Consider the following 24422-nt stretch of genomic DNA (forward strand, 5'->3'; position numbering starts at 1 on the left):
TCACGCCACTTTAATAACTTTACTTTCTATCACAAAGGTCGGGGCATAAGTTGAATCGTGTTAAAAACAAGACACATATTGTCGTGGAATTAACTGAAATATAGCCTGCTTTGCTTCCATGAACAGAAAATCAGGCACTTGTAAGTGTATTGAACATCATAGTGCAGCGAGGCAATGTTTTTGAGACCAACAAAATTCAAACGATATTTTGAGGCGATTGCGTCGCTGCTTGTAGCGCGCTTCCATATCCATGAATGTTCTTTTTTGCTGCCGTTGAATCTTGCGGATCGTGCGCGCTGTATGCCTCGGTTCGGCGTGTGGGGGTTGGGCCGTTTCATCCAGCATTTCTGGGCAAGCATCTCGGTTGCGAAGCCAAATGGGGAGAGGGCGGTCCAACTGAGGACATCTTGTGCCGCTACGAAATCTTCCTTCCATTGGTTCGTATTCTTTGGTGCATAAGTATAGTTACAAAGGCTGCTCCTTTGTGTTGTGTTGGGTCGTCTTAACTAACCTATTCGTGTTTGAGGAAATGTGTTATCACTGCACTCTTATGTCTTATTTCATCTGCTGGTGAGTGCACCAGGGCCTGCTACTTAAAAAACATTTTCATGGCATTGTGTAAAGATGGTTACTGGAGAGTCAAATTGCTGGGTGTTCAACTTGAAATGTCACTTCAATGTGCTGGAGAGGATGCCAGGAAAAGGCCAAGCATGTGCCTTGTGGCAAGTATCTCTGAAACATTGTGACATCTTGGCTGCCATATCACATGATTATTGTGATCAGGACAGGCTCTCATTCATTCAGCAACCATAGGGCATCTGCTTCCACCAACATCTATTCTCCATTCAGACGGCTCTTGTGCGCCTCATGACACAGCTCATACTGCATACTACATCATCATACTTATGAGCGATAATTATGGGCAAGCAGTGTCATTGCCGAACCGTGTTACTTAGTATTCAAATAGCTAGCGGACCATGTTTGGTATGCTGGTTGAAATATTTGTGGGGTAAAAGAAGATGGCATTGAAAAGCTATGTTTGCATATCATACCTATCTCAAAATACTACCTAAAATAGAACATCCTGCAGGTAAATTAAGACAAATTGCACCATGTACAAAGGAACACAGTTAACTTGGGGTGCAGACTGCCAAAAATATATTACATCATACTTTTCCACATGTGAGGTTATTGCTTCAGGGAGGTCTGAGTTTGATGCATATGATCACGTGGTTCAAAGCTTTTGTCAATAGACAAATCATTTAAAGAATTGGAGTTCATAGTACAGGAATTTGAAGTTCAGCATACTGATGTAACTGTGACTGGCCACCTGGCACAGTGGATAGCTTTTGTGTAAACTAGCTTGAGGGGTCCCTTATAATAACCCAGGGCTAGCTCAGGCTGCAAAAATGCATGTATGATGTAGCCACAGGAAATAATTCAATACATGCACTCTAAATTGAGTGGTCAGTGTTTGGCACCCAAATGCAAGCAGTTTCATGATATAGAAGCCAATGTTTGACTGAATTATCATGTTGAGAAGTCAAATTGGGGTGAAAATGCTAACAAATTTTGTACTGCAAAAGTAATCTTTGAAATGATAATTTGGCACATATGAGTTTACTTTAGCTCACTGATGATGCATAGACATGAAGATTAGACATCCCCCACAGTGGATCAGTATTTAACATATGAGGGGCCAGGCACACCTTAGATTGATCCACAGCTCCAGGGCTTGAAAGTATTGTGCAATTGAGTTGTGTTTTATCTGGGGTACATTGCTTCCACACTGAAAAGGATCATTGTGAATGTGCTCCACATAACACAGCTCATTGTTTTCTCTGCAGTCTCCTGGATATTCAAGGTTATTCAAGTGATATTCCAGGCTATTATGCAACAAATCCTAAAGTGCCTGAGTAGTAGTAAGTTGTGCCTGAAACCACTTGCACACAGTTTTAATTCCTTGAATCATTGGCTCTCTGTGCCCAAAAAGTAGTGGTGACTGTGTGCCAAACTTCAGAGCAGCTCTTTGTATGGTATACATGCTCTGTAATTGCTGGTTCAATCTGGTGTTTGCTGAATATATTCAGCACAACCTGATTTTATTTTGTTTTGTTAGTCTGACCAGAGACACCTTCTTTGTTATGTAAGTTACCCATGTGACAGTAAAACTGAGCTAACTGGCATGCAAATGACTGGGTGTGAATGAGTGTCAGCAAGTGCAGAAATGTAAAAATATGTTTGTTAGGATGGGTTTTGCTCAGCAAACTTGAGGCATCCAATCCCTTAATATTGCTGTTCAGTCTAGTATGTGCCCATTGAGATGAAACCAAAATCGACTGGGATGAGGAGGCTTTGAGCTGGTTGATGTAAAATTAGTTTGTTTAACAATTGGTTTGAATATGCAATGAGTGTCATGTTCATTTGTGTTGAATGGATCTTGTCAATTGGAGTAAACCAAATCAAAAATGCCAATAGCAAAATAAATTTCCCTCTCCTGAGTCTTCCTGTGTGTTCAGTTGAGGAGGAACATCATATGTTGCCTTGATCATCAAAAGATATACTTGAATGTAGCATTCCATATTTATATGGGGTTTTGAGCTGAAAATGCCTTGAAAACATTTCAATGCTGTACACAATCCTTCCCCTCTTTAGGCTTAAGCTCCTGTAGTTTCTGAGCTACATGCTCACAAAAATGGGAAAGGTATATTGGACATTTCAAAGTCACCTTGGCATTCATTCAAGGTATCCATTGAAAGGTGTTTCAGCATTTCAAAGTCACCTTGGCATTCATGACAATAACATCATTCAAGTCCTGCCATTTCATAAGCCACAGTGATCAAGGTATAAAAAAAAACTGCTGAAGCATTCATATCTGGCATATGTGAGTGAGATTTCCAGATATAGCTGCTGCCAACTGGTTCTCAACCAATGTTGTGCAAAATGTAGGTATAATGACACAATTAAAACATGAAGCATCTAGGAGCATGTTTACTAAACATTGAATTGTGCTTTGTAGGGCTGTCTCCTCCACTTAAAAAGTATACTGATAGTTAAAAGTGAGTTTGTTTCATTTCAAATGAACACTTCCTTCAATTTTTTAAGTGTGGAACATTCCCTTTAATATGGGCACTTCTGGCACATTAGTATGGCAGTTGGTGCCTAACCATGTATTCAATTGAACTAAAACATCATTATTTTGGGAACTAGGCTGTGTCACCCTGTGCAGGAATCAGAATAGAGGAACTGATTGCTTAATGGATTAATCTGTTAAATGAGGTTAAGCTTCCTTGTGTGGAGAAGAAACATGTTATTTGTCAAGGCCAGTTGGACCCAGACCACAGAGGTCTGACATATGATATTGGGCACAATGTTTTCTTGTACCTGTCCCAGTAAGGCCAGTACATGTGTTTGGTGTAATCTTGTTAAATGGAATGTTCCATTTTTGAACATATAGTAAGCATAAAATGTGATAAAACAAACCCATTCATAACCTTTGGTGCACCTTCAAGCAGAAAAGACTACTCTAAACACCATAAATACTCTGTTTAGTAAATATGCTTCTGGATATTTCATCGCTGGATTATATCATAGCACCTTGCACAACATTGTTCAACAGCCAGTTGACAGTCATTATGTCTGTAAACTGTGCTTACAAACACCAGATATGGAGTTGACCATCACATTTCTGGGAGCCTTGATAGCGGCATAGCTTATGAAATGACATGATTTGAATGACATTATTATGATGCCATGAATGCCAAGGTGACCTGGAAATACTGTCCCTGAAATACTTTCCCCATTTTCTAGCTCAGAAGCTAGAGGGGCGTAGGTCTTAAGAAGGGCAGGTTGTTCACTGAACCAGGTCTTTAAGGTGGCTATTCCAACTCAAAACCCCACATAAATGTGGAACACTCCCTTTAAGAGTATGCATTGGGATGGAACAGAGATATAAGAAGAGGGTTGGGGGGAGGGTTGAGCTGTTTGTGCACTTATATGGAAATGGAAAATCATGACCCCAAAGAGATTGCAATTTTGAACCTGGGGTGAGTAGAGTGCTTTTGCAATGCCTAAGAACTCATCTGAGTCTGTTCCTAATGTAGGTATACATCTTCAAAACTAACACATGACAAATGCGGATCCCATTTCCATGTTTTGCACCTGGCTGATGGTAAGTGTCATCTGATGAATGGGCTAATTATGCTGATGACCACCAAAACACATACTCCTTATAGATAGGACCATCACTGATAACCCTCACAGACATTACTGATGCTTTTTAACTGTAATTTTGTATATGTGTTGCATAGAAGCATGCAGCAAACTATAAATCTCACATATCACCAACAAACTGGTCTCAGCACTCATTGTTTGGAAAAAGGTCAGGAGGGTCCTCCCCTGTGTCAAACAGCAGCAGGTCACCTCTTGGCCAGATGCAACCTGTATCAGCCCATGACATCCAGTGTTTATCAATTTTGTTTTCTGCTTCTATCACTTTCTTACCCATCTTTTGACCCCTTGCAAGTGGTAGGGAACTGGAGCTGGAACATCACTGGATCCCATGGTGACCCCCACAGCAGTGGTGACCTCTTCATCAGTTGTTAAGGAGATGCAAAATGATTTCTTTTTTCTTTCTCTGGCCTTACTTTTGTAACATGGGCATATGTATCTACCTTACATTCTGTGATGATGTGCCTGATGTCATCTGGTTCTCAGTCTGGGCAACCTTCTGATCCAGCATTCACTGATCCTATTCACTGTCAACTTATAATCTGAGGAACCCCCCCCCCCCCCACAAAATCCTGAGGTCTCAGATACATTCTCAGCACAAACATCAGAAGAACAGGGTCTTTGTGTAATTGCTGATGCTTGAATGCGCTGCATGTGAACCAACCAGTGATGTACCAGTATCTACATGTAATGAAAAATACTGCATACTAGTGCAGGTGTCAAACCATATGCATGATACTGGGGTTGCCAATGTTATGCAATAGACTATGCATCACCAGGGATTGTGTTTAAAGGGAATATTTGACATTTAAAGGCATTAAAACAAGTTTCAGATTTGATGAAATAAGCTTGCTTATGAGTATACTTTTAAGAGCAAAGGACTTCTCTAGGTAGCACAATTGCTCTGTTTAGTAGATATGCTCCTCAATATGTCATTTTTTATTGTATCTGGAAGTTTTTTCTTGGATGCCAGATTTGAACAAGTAGACTTCTATTTATTATTGACCTTGATCAGCACATGTCTAATATAATGACAGGATTTGAGTGATACTTTTATGATGTGGCATATTCCCAGGTGGCCTGGAAATAGTTTCCCTCAGGTAATCTTCACATCTTGGCAGGCATGTAACTCATGAGCTAGATTGGTTTGGGTCTTAAGAAGGGCAAGGCTGGGAACTTTGCTGAATGATCTTCAAGATGACTATTTCAATTCAAAGCCCCATACAAATGTGGACCATCCCTTTAACAAGAGCTAGTTGATGTCTTTTATGCCTGTTTGGATTGTCCTGCATGTGTCAAACTCTCTGCTAGTCATTACCTATCTTTTTTACTTCTGGTATCAAGAACACTAACTTCCCAGCACCATTTCACAAGGAACTGGCAGTGAAGTCCGATTTCCCTGAAATGCATTACTTTCCGGCCTGGGAAAGGATGCTGGGCTACTTCTCTCACCATCAACTATTAGGTACAGGTTTGAGCATCAGTTTGTTAATGTGGGTGCTACATGTGCTGTGCTGAAGCGAACAGTTGGCGTCCAGTTAGTTTTGTCTGTTTTTACTGCTGCGCAGCCAGCATCGCAGTTGTGACTGTATATCCCAGCACATAATCATACATACTTGTCCTCAATCATATCCAGCAAGTTGCTCGGCTGTATGGCATGCAATTGGATGGTCGGATGTGTGTTGTTTCCGTATTTGACGTCTCTTTTGCGTCTTTCTATGGATTGTCACATATTTTTAATGCAGCTTAATTTAGGCACTGTGGTCAAAAGCATACCGCCGTTTTTTGTGATGATGTGCCTCCGCTGGTCCCTAAAGTGGGGATTCCTCATTTATATGAGGTTTGGAACTTAAATAGCCAACTTGAGCGTCTTCGTCACTGGGGCTTTACAACGCGCTCAGCTGATGAGGCTATATGGCGTCGCCTGCCTCACACCTTGGCAGGAAGGGCGGGTACCGCAGGGAATCGAACCCCTTACCTCTGGTTTCCAATATGCCCAGTTGTTAAAGCGGACACAACCACTGCGCTACTGGCACCATATCTAGAAGATTCCACCTCATCTTGAAGATCATTTGGCACAGTTCAGCCCTTCTCAACACCTAGAGCCTTCTGGTTTCTGAGCTACGTGCCCTCGAATATGTCCAGAAATTTTGTGGAGACTATTTTAAGGCCATCTGAGCATCTTTGACGCTATAATGGAAAGTATGATGGCACAATCAAACAATGATGTATTGTGGAGCATATCACTAAACCAAGAAATTGCACCACAGAGCAACTTTTCCTCCAGCTAGTGAAGTATGTGAAGATCTAGGGTGATATTTTTTCAGCACATCTGACGCATGCTCCACTGCCTTGAAATGTGGAACATTCCTTTAATGCCTTGTTTCATTCTGCCCACATGTTACCTGTTATGAAGACCAAATATTTTGAAACCATGTTATGTATATATATATATATATATATATATATATATATATATATATATATATTACATCTATGTTACATCAAACTTTGACAATTTGTACATTCTGAACTCTAGGTATTGTGGGCATGTGCCCATTGTCCATTGCATCCACAAACTCCTGGCATTGACCACACTGCAAACAATGCATAGTTAGCAGGGACAATTCCAGTGTTGTGGTGCCATCTACAAGGGGTAAAACTGAAGAATTTGACACCTTGGGTGACAATTCTTTTTTATAAATTGATGTGCTCCTCTTATCTAGAATGTTATGTTTTTTTTTTTACTCAAGATTGTTTATTTACACAAATATTTGTCATGCATTTTGCTTCCTAGGAAGTTGTTTCATGGTAAAACAGATTTGTGCTGAATGTGGAGATGATCAGGTTGGTTTCAGCTTTGATACCACATTTTAAGAAATGCAGTGTTATCCTAGTGTCCATTAGGACCAGAATGAAATCAAGTCAGACACTATACAGAATATCTGCTATCTGTGAATTTCTTCCCAAAATGGTATGATATTTCTTGATTAGAAGTAATTCCAGGGTAGTTATCAAACAGTTTTTGAAAGCCATGAAGCGGTTTGTATATTGTGGGCTTCAAATAGTGATACTGGGGTCAGATCCCAGTCCTGGACCTTAAGACACCATTTCAAATTTGTGTCATGGAATGGTCCAAGATAAAGGATCTGTTTAGAAGTTTTGCTGATCACTGTTTGGAATCTTGGACGTATGGTAGAAAAGTGTCAAATGATCTGTGGTCCAGGATTTTTTAAAAAAAATTTTTAAAGGTCCCCTAAGATCGGATAACCTTTTTGAACCGTCGGATGTTCCTTCATAATCTGGGATTGTATTGGGGATCTAGGCAAATATGTGAATCAAGAGAGGTGTCATAAATGTCCTTGCATCCTGAAATGTAGAGCATTATCAAACACAATATTCTGAGGCCATGTTGCAAACATTACAAGGACTGCATGCATCAGTGAAGAGATCACAAATCCAAGTTTATTGATGTGTTGGTGGTGCGATTAGTTTGCAGTGACTTGATGTGGTGTGTGTACTCAGGGTCCGCGGATAAGGCGAGGATCTCCGCCAAGATGCCGATCAATCTGGCTGGCGCCGAGGAGGGTGTCAAACAGCCTCCCATCCTGGGCTCGGGTGAGCAGTGTAGCGGTGTGGTGCGCCACTGGTGAGCAGAGCAAGGCTGACCTAACTGCAGCGGTCTTGCCTCACCGCACCGCTGAACACGTCAGGCTGGGCTGGGGCAGTGGGAGGGCATTCATCCAAACCAGCCTGATGCTGAAGCACGTATCGGGCATGCTCTCGGCAGGTGAAGAAACGAGTAGTGTTTGTACTGAGAACAGGGTTTGGCGCAAAAGGACCATCACAGCTGGCTCGCCCTGAAACTCCAATTATTACCGTCCAAGCATGTTTTTCATGCAGACGTCATTGGTCCAAAGCGCACACACGTTTTCACATTCGCGATTAAAGCCATTGCACACACATGGCCGCAACGTATGCAGTCGTAAGACGGTTGTTAGCAGCCAGGGAGCATAAGGGCTCGTTGGCTGACGCGAAGGCGACTCGTCCCGAGGCCTGTTCCGTCCCGTTCTCTCCGTTCCGTTCGTGCTGCTGCCACTGAGCGTCCGGTGCGCCTGGCGCGCGCGTCCGCCGTTGGCTGGGCCGCCTGAGTGACGTCCGGCACGCGCTCGTGTCGGGCAGGTCGGCGCAAAGGTCGGCCGCGCAAGCTGCTGCTGCCTCCCTGCTGCTCGGTCGTGCCGCCAGCCAAGGCCACGGAACTCATCCACAGGACGAGGAAGGCCCGCACCCACAACGCCATCACCAAGTACGTGCTGACGCCGCCTGTATTAGTCAGGCCAGATGTGGTGCTCCTCCGGTTGATGACACCGTTGTTGGCCCAATCGGTCCAGTTTGTTATGTCCTTATCTCCGTGATCGCTGGGCGGTGTCCATCCTGTGACTGCTGTGGCTATTGGTGCTCAGTCTGTGCCTGCTGTGACCAGTGGTGCTCAGCTTTTGACTGCTGTGGCCATTGGTGCTCAGTCTGTGACTGCTGTGGCCATTGGTGTTCAGCTTTTAACTGCTGTGACCATTGGGTGGGGTTCAGTCACTTAGCTCTGGCGATGTGTGGTGCTCAGAATGTGGGCTCTGTGGTTGATGGGTGGTGCTCAGTCTGCGGGCTCTGTGGTTGATGGGTGGTGCTCAGTCTGTGGCTTTGGTTTACTGGTGGCGCTCAGTGTGTGGCTCTCGCTGGAGGGTGGTGCTCAATCTGTGGATTCTGGCTGGTGGATGGTTCGCAGTCTGAGCTCTGTCTCTGATAGGTACTGCTCAGCTTATGAACTCTGTGTTTGTTTAGTGGTCCTTAGATGTGGAATCTGGTTTATGAGTGATGCTCAGTCTGTGAGCTCTGGCCGATGGGCGGTGTCGATTCCGTGAGCGGCCGGTGGCCTGCTGACCTCGTGCGGCGTCCGGCCGGTTACGGCTGTGGTGCTCTGTTCCAGCTACTTTTCGCCGCGCCGTCCGGACGCCGGCGCCGTACTGGAGGCGGCCGAGTGTCCGCCGCTGGCCGGGCCGGCTTGCACGCCGCCCGATCAGGGCGCCCGCCGCCGCCGCTCCTGTCTGGCGCTCGCCGAGGACGGCTGCGGTGCGTGTGCCTCACATGGCGGCAGCCGGGCAGGCCTGGGCGGCGTCTCCGTCGCTCCTGGGCGCCTGCCGAGAACGTGACTCACATGCAGACGGACAGGATTGTTTCGACTGCCGCTGCCGCGTGGCACATTTAGAGGCTTGGATTAGCATTTCAGCCAGCTGAAACTGCATTCTGGCACTCCATTTTTACGGGCTTTTTCTTGGGCAAGGCTGATATAAACTGGCAGATAATCAGAAGGCTGTGATATCCCTCTTTCTGGTCATTTCTGCAGCATGAGTCATAGTTTTTTCTTACCCTTCCACCATCTGCAAAACACTTCAGTTCATATGTGATTGTTTATTTACTTACCGACTGCACATTTCCTGCCAGACACTTCAGTCCTTTTGGACTTACTATCCATCAAGTAGCTGAGCACGGCGGGCGATATGCCCTCCCACTCTCTCTGCAGCACTGCCTCCAGCTCCGAGGTCCTCTTGCAGGGGTTCATCTAGTTGAAGTGTGCCCTCGGGATGTTCCGCATATTCTCGAAAGGGTTCAGGCAGAGGGAGTTGCCCAGTCACGTCCTGTTGTCCCAGAGCCACGGGAGGGTCGCTTGGGTTCAGGCAGAGGGAGTTGCCCAGTCACGTCCTGTTGTCCCAGAGCCACGGGAGGGTCGCTTGGGTTCAGGCAGAGGGAGTTGCCCAGTCACGTCCTGTTGTCCCCGAGCCACGGGAGGGTCGCTTGGCACCGCGCTGGGGCTCTCTGTGCCGCGTGCCGTGTGTCCGGTTCAAATCCCAGAAATACCAAGGTGATTAATCGGGTTGTTACGCGTTCAAGGCTGAAAGCCGAACGTCACCCAGCCCTTCTAAAGACTTCATAACACCTCACGACGGGTGAAGAATTAACCGGCCGAAACGTTGCGTACATACTAATACATCAGACGGGGACGATGACCGGAATAACCGTTCCACCTGGGGGCATCCCCTCGGGGGGTAGACCCGAGACCTTAGCGGTGGTTGGCTGGTGGGATGGCTTCAATCGCCTGGACCAATGATGGCCTCGTCCTTCCTGACCCCGACTCGTGCATGCCCCCCTGTGTTACGATGTATGTGTGCATGCATGTATGATGTTTGCTGCGATATTCTGGCAAAGCTCCCTTTGTGAGGAAAACAGAAGCGGCTAGATTCGGCGGTATGCTTACGCTGATGTGGCACGTACTACCACTTCAAGCTTTTGGGCGTGACCCGCAAATATGGGTAATCGGACGTCCCGTTGCACATGTCTCAGAACGCATAACAATTAGGCTAACGTGCGTGCCATTGTTGTTCTACACGTCGCACGGGTGCACACGTCTAAGGTCAAGAGTGCCATGGTTTCGTGTCAAAGCGTGATTTGTTTGAACAGCGCAATACACCTTTGCCATCATCCTGGCGCGCAATCCCGCTGCGGACATACTTCCCTGTTATCCTCAGTCTTGCTTCATCCTGTGTCCTCGCGACACCCCGCTTGTCCGGGGCAGGCTGCGTGCATCAACCGCGAGTGCGCCGAGAGCCCCGCGGGAAGGGGGACCCGGACCGGGTACCCAGCGCGCATGCGCGGGATAAAGCTCGGCAGTTGGACTCCCAGGCGCACGCAAGTCTGCCCCACTGTTAACCATTTTCCTTCATCACATAGCCCTGAAATGATGACTTCTGGTCGAAAAGGCTGTAATCTAAAAACGTAACCCCTCTGCGGGGGAAGCACATTTCAGTACGTGTGAGTGGCGTGAGGTGTTGCGTCTCACCTTCATCGAGCCCATCCGGTGTCATTCCTGACGAAGCTTCCCTCTCTGTGGACCTCTGGCATCAGACCCTGTTTGGTCCGTGACCTCGCCTCCCTCTGTCCGTCAGATGGGCCGCTGCACACCAGACCCTGTTTGGTCCGTGACCTTTCCTCCCCTGCCCGTCAGATGAGCCGCTGCACGCCAGACCCTGTTTGGGCCGTGACTTCGCCTCCCTTTGTCCGTCAGATGAGCCGCTGCACACCAGACCCTGTTTGGTCCGTGACCTCGCCTCCCTCTGTCCGTCAGATGAGCCGCTGGGCACGAGCTCGTCTGGGCCGCCGGAGGAGGCCGTGCTGGAGGCGGCGGCTGCGGGCGCACCGCGCACTCCCGTCAGCCCGCACAAGATCCAGTCGCTGGACTGCCAGCCGCTGCCAATGCGGCTGGAGTCGCGGCCGCGCCGACCGCCCCTCTCGCCGGCGCTCATCCTCAACAAGCCCAAGCAGGCGCGCAAGGCTGCCTCTGCCAAGGCCGGCCGCAGCAAGCGGCCGTGAGTACAACTGGGGTGGGCGGTGGCGCTGGTCACAGCCGGGAGCGGCAAACACTGGCGCCGGTGGGCGGGAGAGCTCGAGACTTGTCCGACCTCGCCTTGGCGCTCCGGTTAGAAATGAGGCGTGTTTCTGCTTGGCTGTTCATTCGTGCACTTATTTCGTTGACGTGTGACATCGACGTGATGTAGAGCTCTTGAAAGCACGCGTTGCTATGCCGACCGTTTCCACACTGATGGCTCTCGAATGTTGGTGTGGCTTCACCTGGGGACCTTTGCTATGCTTTTCATTTGGTAAGATTTGGTGAAGATTAAAGATACATAAGATGTGGCAAGCGAGTAGGAACGCTGAACATGGTGCTCCGGTGTTTCCGTCGAGTTCGTCGGAAGATGGTGTCGCCCCGGATACCGTCCCACGCCGTAACAGGGTCTCGGGTCACTGACGAACGGCGGCCTGGACCCCTGCCGGATGAGGAGCCTGTGCTAACCCTGTGTCATTGGGGCTGTACGACGCACTCAGCGGCTGAGGATATACGGCGTCGCCTGCCTGTCACCCTGCCAGGAAGGACGGGGACCGTGAGGAATCAAACCCCGTACCTCTGGTTTCCCAGACGCACAGTGTTTAACGCAGACGCGTTAAGTACTGCACTATCGGCACCCTTCCGTGCCGGCCCTGACGACGCCTTGTGTTCTCAGCAGCGGCGGCGGTCCGGCCGGCGGCGCCGCACTGCCGGCCGCCGCCGCCGACGGCAATCACAAGCTGACCGACTACTTCCCGATCCGGCGGAGCAACCGGCGCACCAAGCGGGCCCTGGAGGAGGAGCGCTCCTGCCAGATTCGCAGGCGGCTCGCCAACGACTGCGACGAGGGATTGGAGGTGGGACGCTGGCCGGCCGCCGCCGCCCTAGGCGCGGCCAGGCCCGTCTCTTTGGGTCCTTTGAATATAATTGTGATGCTTCCCAGCCGTCCAACGGACCAACGGTGACTGGTTGCGGGCAACGTGTTTATCATAAGGAGTGTGCCAGCTGCTGTCAGCCGACAGCTGCCTGTAATCGTTCTTGTTTTGCCTGACATCATTTCTGCCGGGTTGCTGATTAACCTCACTGACTACGCGCGCCGAGGCCCTGATCTTCCAGACCTAGGGGTCTGTCGTCCCCTCCCCCCCATATGTTGCCACCTGCGTCTGTACCCAGGGACGCCGCCCGTCCGGCTCTGCTCTGTTTTGACGTCACCCACCTGTTGTAAGCCGCCGTCCCTTCGCGCTCGCCTGCCCCCGTCTGACCTGACCTGACCCGACCTGTCTCCTCTCGTCCCCGTCAGGTGGCGCTGTTCCCGGGCAAGGGGCGCGGCGTGGTGACCACGCGACCCTTCGCTCGCGGCGAGTTCGTGGTGGAGTACGCTGGCACGCTGGTGGACCTGGAGGAGGCCCGCCGCCGCGAACGCGTCTATGCCCAGGATCAGAACACAGGCTGCTACATGTACTACTTCAACTGCAAGGACCACAACTGGTGGTGAGTGGCGCGCCGGTGCCGGAGAGTCTGCTCAGGTTGGAAGCAGCATGGTGCAGCCTCGAAGGGGGGGGGGGGCTGTCATTGCTGGAGTTGAACGTCCTGTCAGCCGCCGATGGTCGGTCGTCGTGCCCCTTTGTGTTTTAAGCGGGGAGAGGCTGCAGGTCCCGGTCGAAAGACCGCGAGTTGCGACTGGGGAAACCCCTGTCCTGCCCCGTTTGATGTCAAAAGACCACGAGTTGCTCTGGAGCAAAGCCCTGACCTGTCCCGTTCGATACCGGAAGACTGCGAGCTGCCACTAAGGAAACCCGCTCACGTCAGATGTGGTGCGAAGATAACCTATGTTACGTGCGTGATGTCCGCTGCGCCTGGTATGAACGAGAATAACTTTGCGGGGATGCGTCATTGTGGGGTGGACTCGAACGGGGTCACAGTCATGGCGATCGTGTCCGGCCAGAGCGACATGGCGGCTGACAACTCAGAGGGATGCCGGTCTTCGAACCGTTCTTGATACTGGAGGACGCTATGAACTGGCAGGATATGGTGGCTTGTCCAGAGTGATTGAAGCTTATGTATATGCAGACAGGTCTGATGTGGAGGTGTTTGATAACATAGATGGCAGCATTTAGTCATAGATGAGTGTTTTGTAGAACTTTTTGCTCTATTGGGACGCTCCGTGGTTGAGCCGGTGAGTTAGGCCTTCTTCATGTGCTCAGTGTAGTGTCACCGGTGCCCGCATAAAACGTAGCTGAATTTGGCTAAATGAGCGCTCGGAAATGTCAACGAAAGTTGCATTCAGGAGAAAATAACAGGCGGTTTGTGATGCTGCAGTGCTATGCGGGCTGGGCGTCGGACCTTCGTCGACCGAGGGTTCTAATGTGGGGCAGCCGCTCCGCGCCCCAGCTGTGGTCCTGGGCCTGTCGTCACCGCGGCCAAGGGTTCTGATCTGAGGCAGCCGCTCGGCGCCCCAGCTGTGGTCCTGGGCCTGTCGTCACCGCGGCCAAGGGTTCTGATCTGAGGCAGCCGCTCCGCGCCCCAGCTGTGGTCCTGGGCCTGTCGTCACCGCGGCCAAGGGTTCTAATCTGAGGCAGCCGCTCCGCGCCCCAGCTGTGGTCATGGGCCTGTCGTCACCGCGGCCAAGGGTTCTGATCTGAGGCAGCCGCTCCGCGCCCCAGCTGTGGTCCTGGGCCTGTCGTCACCGCGGCCAAGGGTTCTGATCTGAGGCAGCCGCTCCGCGCCCCAGCTGTGGTCCTGGGCCTGTCGTCACCGCGGCCAAGGGTTCTAGTGTGGGGCAGCTGCTCCGCGCCCCAGCTGTGGTCCTGGGCCTGTCGTCACCGCGGCCAAGGGTTCTGATCTGAGGCAGCCGCTCGGCGCCCCAGCTGTGGTCCTGGGCCTGTCGTCACCGCGGCCAAGGGTTCTGATCTGAGGCAGCCGCTCCGCGCCCCAGCTGTGGTCCTGGGCCTGTCGTCACCGCGGCCAAGGGTTCTGATCTGAGGCAGCCGCTCCGCGCCCCAGCTGTGGTCCTGGGCCTGTCGTCACCGCGGCCAAGGGTTCTAGTGTGGGGCAGCTGCTCCGCGCCCCAGCTGTGGTCCTGGGCCTGTCGTCACCGCGGCCAAGGGTTCTGATCTGAGGCAGCCGCTCCGCGCCTCAGCTGTGGTCCTGGGCCTGTCGTCACCGCGTCTCCTCGAGGGACTTGACGATGAAGGTCGTCAGCTTGTGCTAAGTCTGGCATTCCTGTGGGTCAATCACTGTGTCGCTCGAACCGTACACAATCGGTATCCTGAACCTGTTCAAGTCCGCGCTAATGTGACGGCACCTGACCGCCTTATGCTGTTTGCATTCCACTGCGATATTGTGGGCTGTCTATGGGTGTGTCGTATAGTGGCTGGCCGTCTGTGGGCGTGTCGTGTGGTGACCGGCCGTCTGTGGACGTCGTGTGGTGACTGGCCGTCTGTGGACGTGTCGTGTTGCGGTCGGCCGTCGTCTGTTGGCGTGTCGTGTGGTGCCCTACCGTCTGTGGACGTGTCGCGTGGTGGCCTACCGTCTGTGGACGTGTCGTGCGGTGGCCGGCCGTCCGTTTGGCGTGCCGTGTAGTGTCCGGCCGTCTGCCTGCGTCGGCGTCCCCCCCCCCCCCCCTTGGCTCGGATGGTCGTCGGCTCTGACGGCAGGCCGCCTCTCGGTAGCATCGACGGCACGCCGGAGACGGCCCGGCTCGGCCGCCTGGTGAACCACAGCCGGCACGCCAACAACTGCGTGACGCGCTCGATCGAGGTGGACGGCCGGCCGCGGCTCGTGCTGCTCGCCAGGAACGACATCGCCAAGGGCGAGGAGATACTCTATGACTACGGAGACCGCAGCAAGGAGAGCCTCGAGCACCACCCCTGGCTGGCTTCGTAGTTTGCCGGCGCTCGCACCGGCCACCCATCACTGCCAAGCACTGGCGGCGCGGCTCGCCCTAGCCGCCCGGCGCTGCCTGCCCGTTTGTCCGTCTGTGCGTGTGAATGTGTATGCGCGCGTCCGTGCGTGTTAGGGCGTGGGTGTGCGGCGTCAGCTGTAGAGCGGCGCCGTGCCGTGACGGCCGGCACTTGCCATTGTGTACACTCCGGTGACGGCTGCTGCGATCGGACTGATCAGGCAGATGAATGTGTGCGGTCGAGCGGCTGCAGCGGCGGCCTCTCCGTTGACTTCACTCAGCGCCGGCAGGCGGCGCTGGCGACTTGGCCCGCGTTCTATGCGGCCGCCTCGGTGCCGCCGCTGTATCCAGCCGCGCTCAGGAGGCCGATGCGGAGTGCGGCCGAGCGCCCCGGGACCGCGCTACTGGTGCCCTCAGCGGCAGTGTCGCCGGCCTCTGATCGGCCGCCGCTCCGCCCGGGACGCGACCGGGGCCAGAGCCGTGCCCCACTCAGGATTCTGTGTAGTGACGTTGGTGCCGCGCTACCCGGACGCTGCGGCCGCAACCGGCCGACGCCCGCTCTGCCCGAGGAGGAGACCGCGGCGCCCGCCCGACCGACCGGCCGGCCTGGCGCCGCCCGAGCTTGTGACGCCCGAGCCGGCGAACTGGCGCTGTGTTATGCCCGAAGACGGCATGTTAAACGCGGCGGTAACTGGGGCCTGGTCCCAGCCAACGTCTGGCATTACCGTAGTGCTGTGGTTTACTGCGTTGCGAGAGACTGACGGTGGAGCAGGCGTTCTCGCCAATTCCGATCAGTTCCAGGTGCCGCCTATGTGCGCGACGATCCACTATGCGAACGCTGGCGTTTGCCGCACAGCTCAAGTATTACCTACCATGCCTCCTTGTTCTTGGTCTTGTTATTACCTGTCGACGCCTCGCATTTTTGTGTGGTATTAGGTCCCGCGGACTTCGCGGCCTGAGCGCGCGCCACGTAGCGTGACATGTTTTACTGGCAGGTGGGCGATGTTTCGTTTCTGGCGCGAAGACGGTTGCGCGGCTTTGGACTGTTTTCGTATTGTTTTCCCTTCAGCTTTCCCTCGTCATCTTTTGTCTGCACTTGTTTCCGCGTGCGTTTGCTGCGTGTACAGTTTGGTGGTTCTGTCTTAAGCGATAAGTTTGCGCGGCTGCCTTGCGTGGCGGTGGCGCCCTGTTCCTGCCGGCGCTGCTCCGCCGGTGCCTGTACCACTGCTGGCGGGGCGGCACCTGTATCTGTGTACGGCGGGCGGGACCGAGGATGTGCCGCCGATGCCCGGAGGTCGATCCCGGGTCTGAGCGCCGTTGGGGCCGACCCCGCTGTGACCCTGCTGACCCGCGGGCGCAGCGACGCTCGGGCCGCTGCGCACACCCAGGCGGCACCCACCGCTGTCGCCCGAACCATGTAAAGTATTTCCATTCGTAGAAGTTCAAATACATTTTAGCCAGCTGTTTGCCGGGCGATCGCGGAGAAGCTGTGAGGTGGTAGCGGAACTAATAAACTAGTGGCGGCCGGTGAAGTATTGGCGGATCTCGTCAGGGTGCCGATAGTGTAGCGGCTAACCCGTATGCGTTAGCCGCTGTGCGTCTTGGAAATCGGAGGTACGGGGTTCGATTCTCCGCGGTGCCCACCTTTCCTGCCCGATTGAGAGGCGTGGGATGCCACAAAGCGTCAGCAGCTGGGTGCGTCGTAAAGCTTTATTGACGGCGGCGGAACGCGTCCGGTCAGGCTTCCCTGTCTGCGGTGGCTTAGCGCGGAGCACCGGCGTGTTATCTGCTGACGCGACTGACTTGTGGACAGAGAAGATCGCCGTTGTTGATAGAGACTATGCCTGTAAACAGCGGGCACATAGAGCAAACAGCAGCGAATCATCCTGCACCTCCGCGCTCGGCTCGGTGTGCCGGCACCCCGTCCTCCGTCCCGGTGACCCGTCTTGACCATGTCCACACGTTATTGATCGTCCCATTATTCTGGTGGAGATGTAGGTATGGCGCTGGCGGGGTTTGAGGAGATTCTGAACCCTAAGTCCAGACATTGAGGGTGGACAAGTGTCCTGACTCTTGTTGCATACACCGGGGTACATACTAGTCGGGAAGGCTATGGAATATCCGGACGGTTACGCTGTATCGATAGCACTGCCCATCACCCGAGCGCCGTGGGCCGACAGCGGGCCAGGGATGGCCGCAGAAGGGCAGAGCAGTTCTGATGCTCTGTCCAGCCTGAGGGTGTCGGCGGACGGGCTGTCCCAATCTGTGGGTGTCAGCAGACGGATTGTCCCAGTCGAAGGGCGTTTACCGATCTTAAGTGTCAGCGGACGGACACCAATGGGCTGCCCGCATCATGAACATTGGCGGGAGCACATTTCGGAACGCTGCCTGAAAACTCAGGCGTGACCCTGGTTGGGACGCTCGACACAAAACGCAGTAACCAGCTCCGTGTTTCAAGCTACCGTACAAACGGTTACACCCCGGCCCGGCACACATCACGCATATTGCCCCCGCTACGCGACGACACAGGTATAAACCTAGGCAGTGCGACCACCAGATTATAGCCACTTAATCGTCTCACTTTATCCCAATGCTCCTGCATACCTGCCACAACATAACCTTAAAATCAGCTACCCGTACGTATTCAGGCAATTGCTTCACTGCCAAAGTCATGCGCACTGCCCAAGAGGCTGGGGTTGAAGCTCCATCACGAAGTTACTGCTTTGGCGAGGAAAAAACATAAAGCAACAATATACCCAGCTCATTTCCTTTAGACATGTCCTTGAACGGTCATAGATGTGTCATTCCAAAAATTGACAATCCATCTTGTTCGAGGAGTTTTCTCTGAAAGTGTCACCCATTTGTGGTTCCTTGGCTGAAACGCAGCGAAGGGCCGTTTCATACTGGGCCCCTGACTGACAGGGTCTTTCTGTTGCTTCATTGTGGAACACTACATTGTCATTCTTTGTACCTCCTTTCGTTGTCATAGGCATCGACCAGCGCAAGGGGCTATCTGGGTCGGAGTCCCGTCCCTGGTCAGCAAATGAGCCCCTGGCCGACTCGGGGCCCATTGCCGACACATGCTGCTTGTTAGCATTGAGTATTCCTAACCGACATAGAGGCCCCTTATGATTTCAGAGGCCGAACAATGCGAGAGGCCTCCATTGGCAATCCCGGGCTCCGGTCTTGTTCCCTTACTTGAGAAATGGACCACCCAAGGTCATTTCCAGAGTCCCTTAGTACGTCCTCCGATCAGCTCTTCGGAACCACCGATCGGCCCTCTGATCGTTGTACCCAAGGTGCCAAAAGGACCTAGGCGCGGGGAAGGTACGTACCCCTATGTTGCCTGTGTCCCTGCCCCTTGTGCCATCTGTCTGCGCCCTGGTGGTAGCGGTGCGGCGCGGTTGTAAACCAAACGCGTTATTAGTGTTTACTGAACGCGGTAGCAGACGGACGGAAGTGACGAGCGACCAGTCGCAGAGCCGATTCTGCTGCCATCTGTTAACAAGTTTTTAAATCACATCGTGCGATCGCTACTTGCCGCGGCAGGACTGTAGCTGCCACCAGCATGATCATACGTAGCATGTATTCATTACGAATTGGTTGATGCTCATGAATTAATGGTTGAATTGAGTCGATAGGCTTCATGTCGCAATATTGGCACGAGGATGCAATTGTTAAACACCATCCTCTGTGTTATATCGGTAGTCTCGACATCAAAACAATATGGCTTCAGGAATTCCCAATGGCCAGCCGCAGACGGTTCCAGGACGAGACTGTACGGCACGACAACGCCCTGTGCGCCAATCTTACAGTCTTTCAATCAGTCTTCCAGCTGTCTGAGCTGGACAGCGAGCAGCCCCGAAGCGGTGGCTAACCATGAACTCATGACGCGCCAACAGTGGTGTGAGGGGTGTGTAGCGACCGGACCTCCAGCGGGGTGCAGGGGTCCCTCATGGCCCGGAGGCGCCAATGTGGTTACTGCGTGCGACAAGGCCACTCATGCCGCTCTAGCCTAGCGACTTCAAAATCGATCAAATGTGATCCCGGCTCGCGCCCACGAGCTGACCCAGACCGCGAAGTCACCTTTTGTACTCGGCTGAAATTGCAACTTGGCTTTTGCGCACGCCCCAGACAGAGACCTGAATACAAGATGAGAAGAAACATCATGGACTCCGGTAACGAGTTAAGCGGTGTTAAATCAGGAATGATGGATCTGATATAAATATAAACAAAACAGGATGGAATAAAATTAATTGACTGACTGGATGTCCCTCTCCCAAAACGGGGTAGGTCGAAGGCAACTTCGAACCTCTTCGCGCACGACGGAGGGGAGAGAAGTGATATGAAGTTTGAGTTGTTAAGATGTAACGATTGCACTTTGCTGGCCCGGGAGGCCCCGCCCGACGGTGACGGGCTCGTTGGGGCGGCTCTCTGGCTGTTCAGATCGTGCAGGGCCTTTCCATACAACATGACCTTGTTCTGGGGTCACCTGCCGCCGGCCGTTGTGGCCCCAGGGATGTACAGTGCTCATATCGAGATTGCACTGCTCTGACGCCGAGGATATGGCTTGTCTCTGCGCGCTTTTCTCACGTTCTTGGTGTATACGAACTGCGTTCAGGTGGGCGTCATACCGAACCCCGAAGGTCTTTCTGGAATGATTTCCGAATGGCGCGGCGTAGGCGCGCGCTTAACTTTGCAAAGCTGAAGAGAACCGGGGAGCAGATTTTCTGGCGCAAAAAAATCAGATATACCTTGTAAGGTCGTTGACCTATGGCAGGCCAAGGTCAGGACATGACTGTCAGCGAACGGCATTGGTAGGGAGTGTTCAATGTGATGCAACAGTGACGTGTTAGACGAAGCTATACATATCCGAGATAGTTTCTTGGGTAACAAACCAATTGAATTTAAAATGGCAAGCAGCTCCATTGACCTAGGGTCAGCCAAAAAGGTCATAAGGAGGTTAAAACTAACCTGTTGTTTTACTCGAGTGCTTGGTTTTTGGTGTAGTTTCTGGCATTCATTTCGAATTAATGAATGACAGGGACCGCAACAAACATGCTTCATGATCTTTTTAAAGGTCAGAAAAGGTCAATGATCTAAAATGGTTCCAAATAGTACTTAAATGTTCCTTAAGCAAAATTTTGACTTAGGTCATTCTAGACCAGTTGCCTTCTCTGACCTTTAAAAAGATAATGAAGCATGCTTGTTGCGGTCCCTGTCATTCATTTATTCGAGATGAGTGCCAGAAAGTACCACAAGGCGAACACTGAAATAAAAAGCAGGCTAGTTTAAACCTCGCTTTGACCTTCGTACTTGGCCTTAGGTCAATGGAACTGTTTGTCATTCCTAATTCAATTGCTTTGTTGTCCAAGAAACTATCTCAGGCATGTATGGCTTTATCTATCACTCTACCGTTGCATGACATTGAACGATTCCCGAGGAATGTCTCTCGTTGACAGTCGTGGCCTGACTTTGGCCTGTCATAAGTCAACGACCTCACAAGGTAGTTACTGCCGACGCCGACTGCCGGCGTCGTTAGCTCAAACTTGAGATGGTGTGACCATTAGTGCGCATCAACACGCGTCAGTCAGTACTAGCAGTGAGTGCGCATCGCACGGCTTACGTCAACGTCTACCAGCTGACTGCTGATGTCGACGGGTTATACTATCAAATGAAGTTCATGCTGCCCAATGATCCTGGAGCTTCTTTGTTGTTAACTGGGAGTCTCAACAGCTCCGTTGAGAGCGCGGCGTAGCACCAAAGAGCAAATGCTGCTCTCAACATTCACCAACATTACAACAGAACATACGACACATATAAAACGACGCATGCGACATCTACGAAACCACCAATGTTCATCCCAGCTATCGCCGAGCGATCTCTCTGGTGCATGTCATCAGCAACAATAGTCCTGACGTCCTGCGCAGGGTCTGAAGGCCGCGGTGTTATCGTGGCAGCCCTTGCGATCTCACGCACTGTGTCGCGCGTCTCGATAACCAGCGGGCGTCTATTCTGTTTTGTACGCTATGTTACTGGATTGGCAAAGTTGATGCCGACGCATTTAACCGCCAGCTGTGGCGGACTGATTCGACGCAGGTGTTATATGTTGATGTCCCCTGAAATGGGGTGGCACGCATTCAAGCAAATAATATTGCAGCGGTTAAAAACGGTAGCTTCGTTTCCAAGCATGTGTGCCAGGCAGTTCACTACCCAGGCTGCGACCACAGAAATCCCGCGGCTGCTGAAACGGCGCCGCGCGGCCCTGGTGGCCATCGACTGGCCCGAGCACGAGCACGTGAACCGGCTGTGCTGCGCGGCTCTCCGCAGCGACTGGCAGCCGCCGGACGAGCGGGAGATAGCCCGGGCCATCGCAGCAGCCTGTGGCGAATGCTCCGGTCCGGGACAGGCCGTAAGCAGCAGCAGTGTAAAGTGCTCATAATCACGCCTGATACCCTTAACGACTATAATGTCGCAGTAGGTCACACCACACCACACCACACATGTGATGTCGAGCACGTTTGAGGTGTAACCGATTGATATGGTCATGTTGCGTGCAGTTCTCCGGTTAGTGAGACCATCCACCTCCATTGGCTCCAATGGAATTGGCATACGCATGCTCCATTTGGGGGGGGGGGGGGGAGAGCTGAGTTCTATGTTAACACGTCATCGGGTGGGGGTCAAATTGACCCCCTTAAAGTTTTTCCAGAATGGTTTCCGAACGGCGCGGCGTAGCCTCACCAAATTTTGCACAGCTGTAGACAATTGAATAGCGGATCGTTAGACATACAAATTTGGATGCACCTTGAGAGGTCGTTGACCTATGGCAGGTCAAAGTCAGACCATGATTTAAGCGAAGCCAATTTCTAGGGAATCGTTCAATCTGATACAACAACGAAGTGTTTGACAAAGCCACACATCTCTAAGATGCTTTCTTAGGCACCAAAAATATTGAATGAGCAAATTACGCTGACCTAAGGTCCGGTATGAAGGTTAGACAAAGGCCAAAACCAACCTGATTTATTACTCTAGGGCTTGCTGAATGGGATAGTTTCTGATGCTCATTTCGAGTTTATTGACGGCAGAAATCGCATAATACATCTTCCATGGACTTCTTAGATGCCAGAACAGGTCATTGACCTGAGATGACCCGGGTCGAAATTTTGTTGTAGGAACATACTGCCTAGCGTAATCTTTCTCCCTTATTCAAATGCAAAACTCAGAGCAGTATTGTGTGATTTTAGTTGCCATGACCTTCAAAGGTCAAATAAGGTCATTGACCTCGAATGTGCTTGTGATCTTTTGCTTAGAAACAGTTGCCTAGGTTCTGGGGGCACTTTGGAGACCAGCCTGGAATTTGACATTGTTTAATCTTATGTGGCCTGATGGTCATGATCTAGGAAGCTTAAACTTTTACCTAAGCGAGTTCACGTACAGGTCAAAGCACCCTGCAAATTTGGTGTCTTTAGCTTTCTTAGTTTCCGAGATCTCAGGGGGGTCAAATTGACCCCCACCCGAGCGAAGGGTATCTAGCCGGCCATCCGGGTACGTGTTAATGAGCAATGTCGGCTCCACCCTGGTCACCGGCATGGCTCCCAAAGCGTGGAAACACGCGCTTGTCACACCAACCCACAAGCGGAAAGCGTCCAAAAACCCCGAATGAAACGCTTTTTTATCTGTTCTGCCTGCTATTATGAAAGCATCCGAGCGGGTCGTCCAAAAACAACTGTCTAGCTATCTGGAAACATCATCGTTGTTATTTGACGCTCAACACAGCTGCCGTAAGAGGTTTTCAGCGGAATCGGCGCGTCGCGCCACCACTGCCGAATTACCATGGGCCATGAAAAAACGAAGTTTCTGATCTTGCCCCGTTATGCCTTTCAAGATGCTTCGATACCATCCATTTCGAAAAGCTACTTGCAAAGCCTTTCGCGTATGCCGTTCGCTTGCAAATGCATTGGAATACTAAAAACAACACGTGATCCCGAGTACAGACAGCATGGACGGCTCGGGCGAGCGCGCAAGTCTTACCAGCGTTCTCCGCAGCCTAATGCAGCCTCCATGACATCTGCAGATGTCGGTATGACACCCGGGCCGTCTTCCGCCTTGCCAGCTCACGTGGTGCCTCGGCTGTCCTCAGCTCCCCACCAGTCCTCTGGCCCTCTGTCCTCTGTAGTCACATCCCCGTCCTGTGCTGACGTGACAGCGCTGGTAACGTCCCTTGACAGCGAACACGTGCATGCGGACGGGGCGTCCCACTAAGCTCGCATTGTCACCGGCTGTCGTCGTCGCAGAGGCAACTCTCGGGCTCCGACACACCCTGACGCTGCCGAGGCTGCGAGGCCGCTGGGTGCAGCGTTTATTCTCACATCACTACAGCTACCAGGCATCACATGTAAGCAAGCTGTCACTAGGAAGTGCAGCGACTAGGACCAGTTCGTTCTCTCAGAGCACGTGGCTACTCTCAGCCCAGACAATGCGTGAAGCAGACAAACTCGTGTGAGCACAGCAAGCTGCAGTGAGCAGCAGTTCATATGTCAATACCCGCGCCTTGCTTAGAACCGGATAAGGAGCTTCTCGTTTTGAGTTGTGGGTGGTCTAAGTAGTGGCTATTGTCAACGTTAATGGTTTCGTGGGACACTTTGGAAACAAACACCGACGACACGAACCGAGGTCCGGACATCGCTCAAGCACCACTTGAAGAAACAAAACGTCGATGGCCCACCGGCGCCTTGTCGCGGGCCTTCTGGAATCTGCAGAGAGCCTGCTCCACTGGGAATGTGCACACGGGGGGCAGTCGAGCTCGGTCTCGCACACCCCGCCGTCTCGCCTCGACCGTCTCGGCACACCCCGCTGTCT

The 24422-nt window shown here is 52.0% G+C and overlaps 1 protein-coding gene across 2 annotated transcripts; it reads left to right on the forward strand.

The window, feature by feature from the left end:
- The first annotated feature begins 297 nt into the window (after window positions 1-297).
- LOC119099433 (N-lysine methyltransferase KMT5A) lies at window positions 298-16138 on the forward strand. Of its 2 annotated transcripts, none has more exons than XM_037222589.1 (8): window positions 298-451; window positions 7756-7848; window positions 8413-8536; window positions 9212-9354; window positions 11405-11645; window positions 12339-12519; window positions 12963-13153; window positions 15334-16138. In XM_037222589.1, the coding sequence occupies exons 1-8, from the start codon at window positions 301-303 to the stop codon at window positions 15545-15547; spliced, it is 1338 nt and encodes a 445-aa protein (XP_037078484.1). In that variant the 5' UTR covers window positions 298-300; the 3' UTR covers window positions 15548-16138. The 2 variants fall into 2 exon arrangements, with proteins under 2 accessions (XP_037078484.1, XP_037078485.1); XM_037222590.1 differs by having other exon boundaries at window positions 298-437.
- Window positions 16139-24422: the final 8284 nt, after the last annotated feature.

Source organism: Pollicipes pollicipes, unplaced genomic scaffold (genome assembly GCF_011947565.3).
Source record: "Pollicipes pollicipes isolate AB1234 unplaced genomic scaffold, Ppol_2.1 Scaffold_4740;HRSCAF=5597_pilon_pilon_pilon, whole genome shotgun sequence".
Classification (NCBI taxonomy): domain Eukaryota; kingdom Metazoa; phylum Arthropoda; class Thecostraca; order Pollicipedomorpha; family Pollicipedidae; genus Pollicipes; species Pollicipes pollicipes.

Bases quoted from the DNA above. Each gene is read 5' to 3' on its own strand.
- LOC119099433 (XM_037222589.1), top strand. From the start codon at position 301: ATGCCTCGGTTCGGCGTGTGGGGGTTGGGCCGTTTCATCCAGCATTTC. The intron at 11,646-12,338 runs GTGAGTACAACT...TTGTGTTCTCAG, and splicing joins GCCGGCCGCAGCAAGCGGCC to CAGCGGCGGCGGTCCGGCCG. The intron at 13,154-15,333 runs GTGAGTGGCGCG...GCCTCTCGGTAG, and splicing joins TGCAAGGACCACAACTGGTG to CATCGACGGCACGCCGGAGA.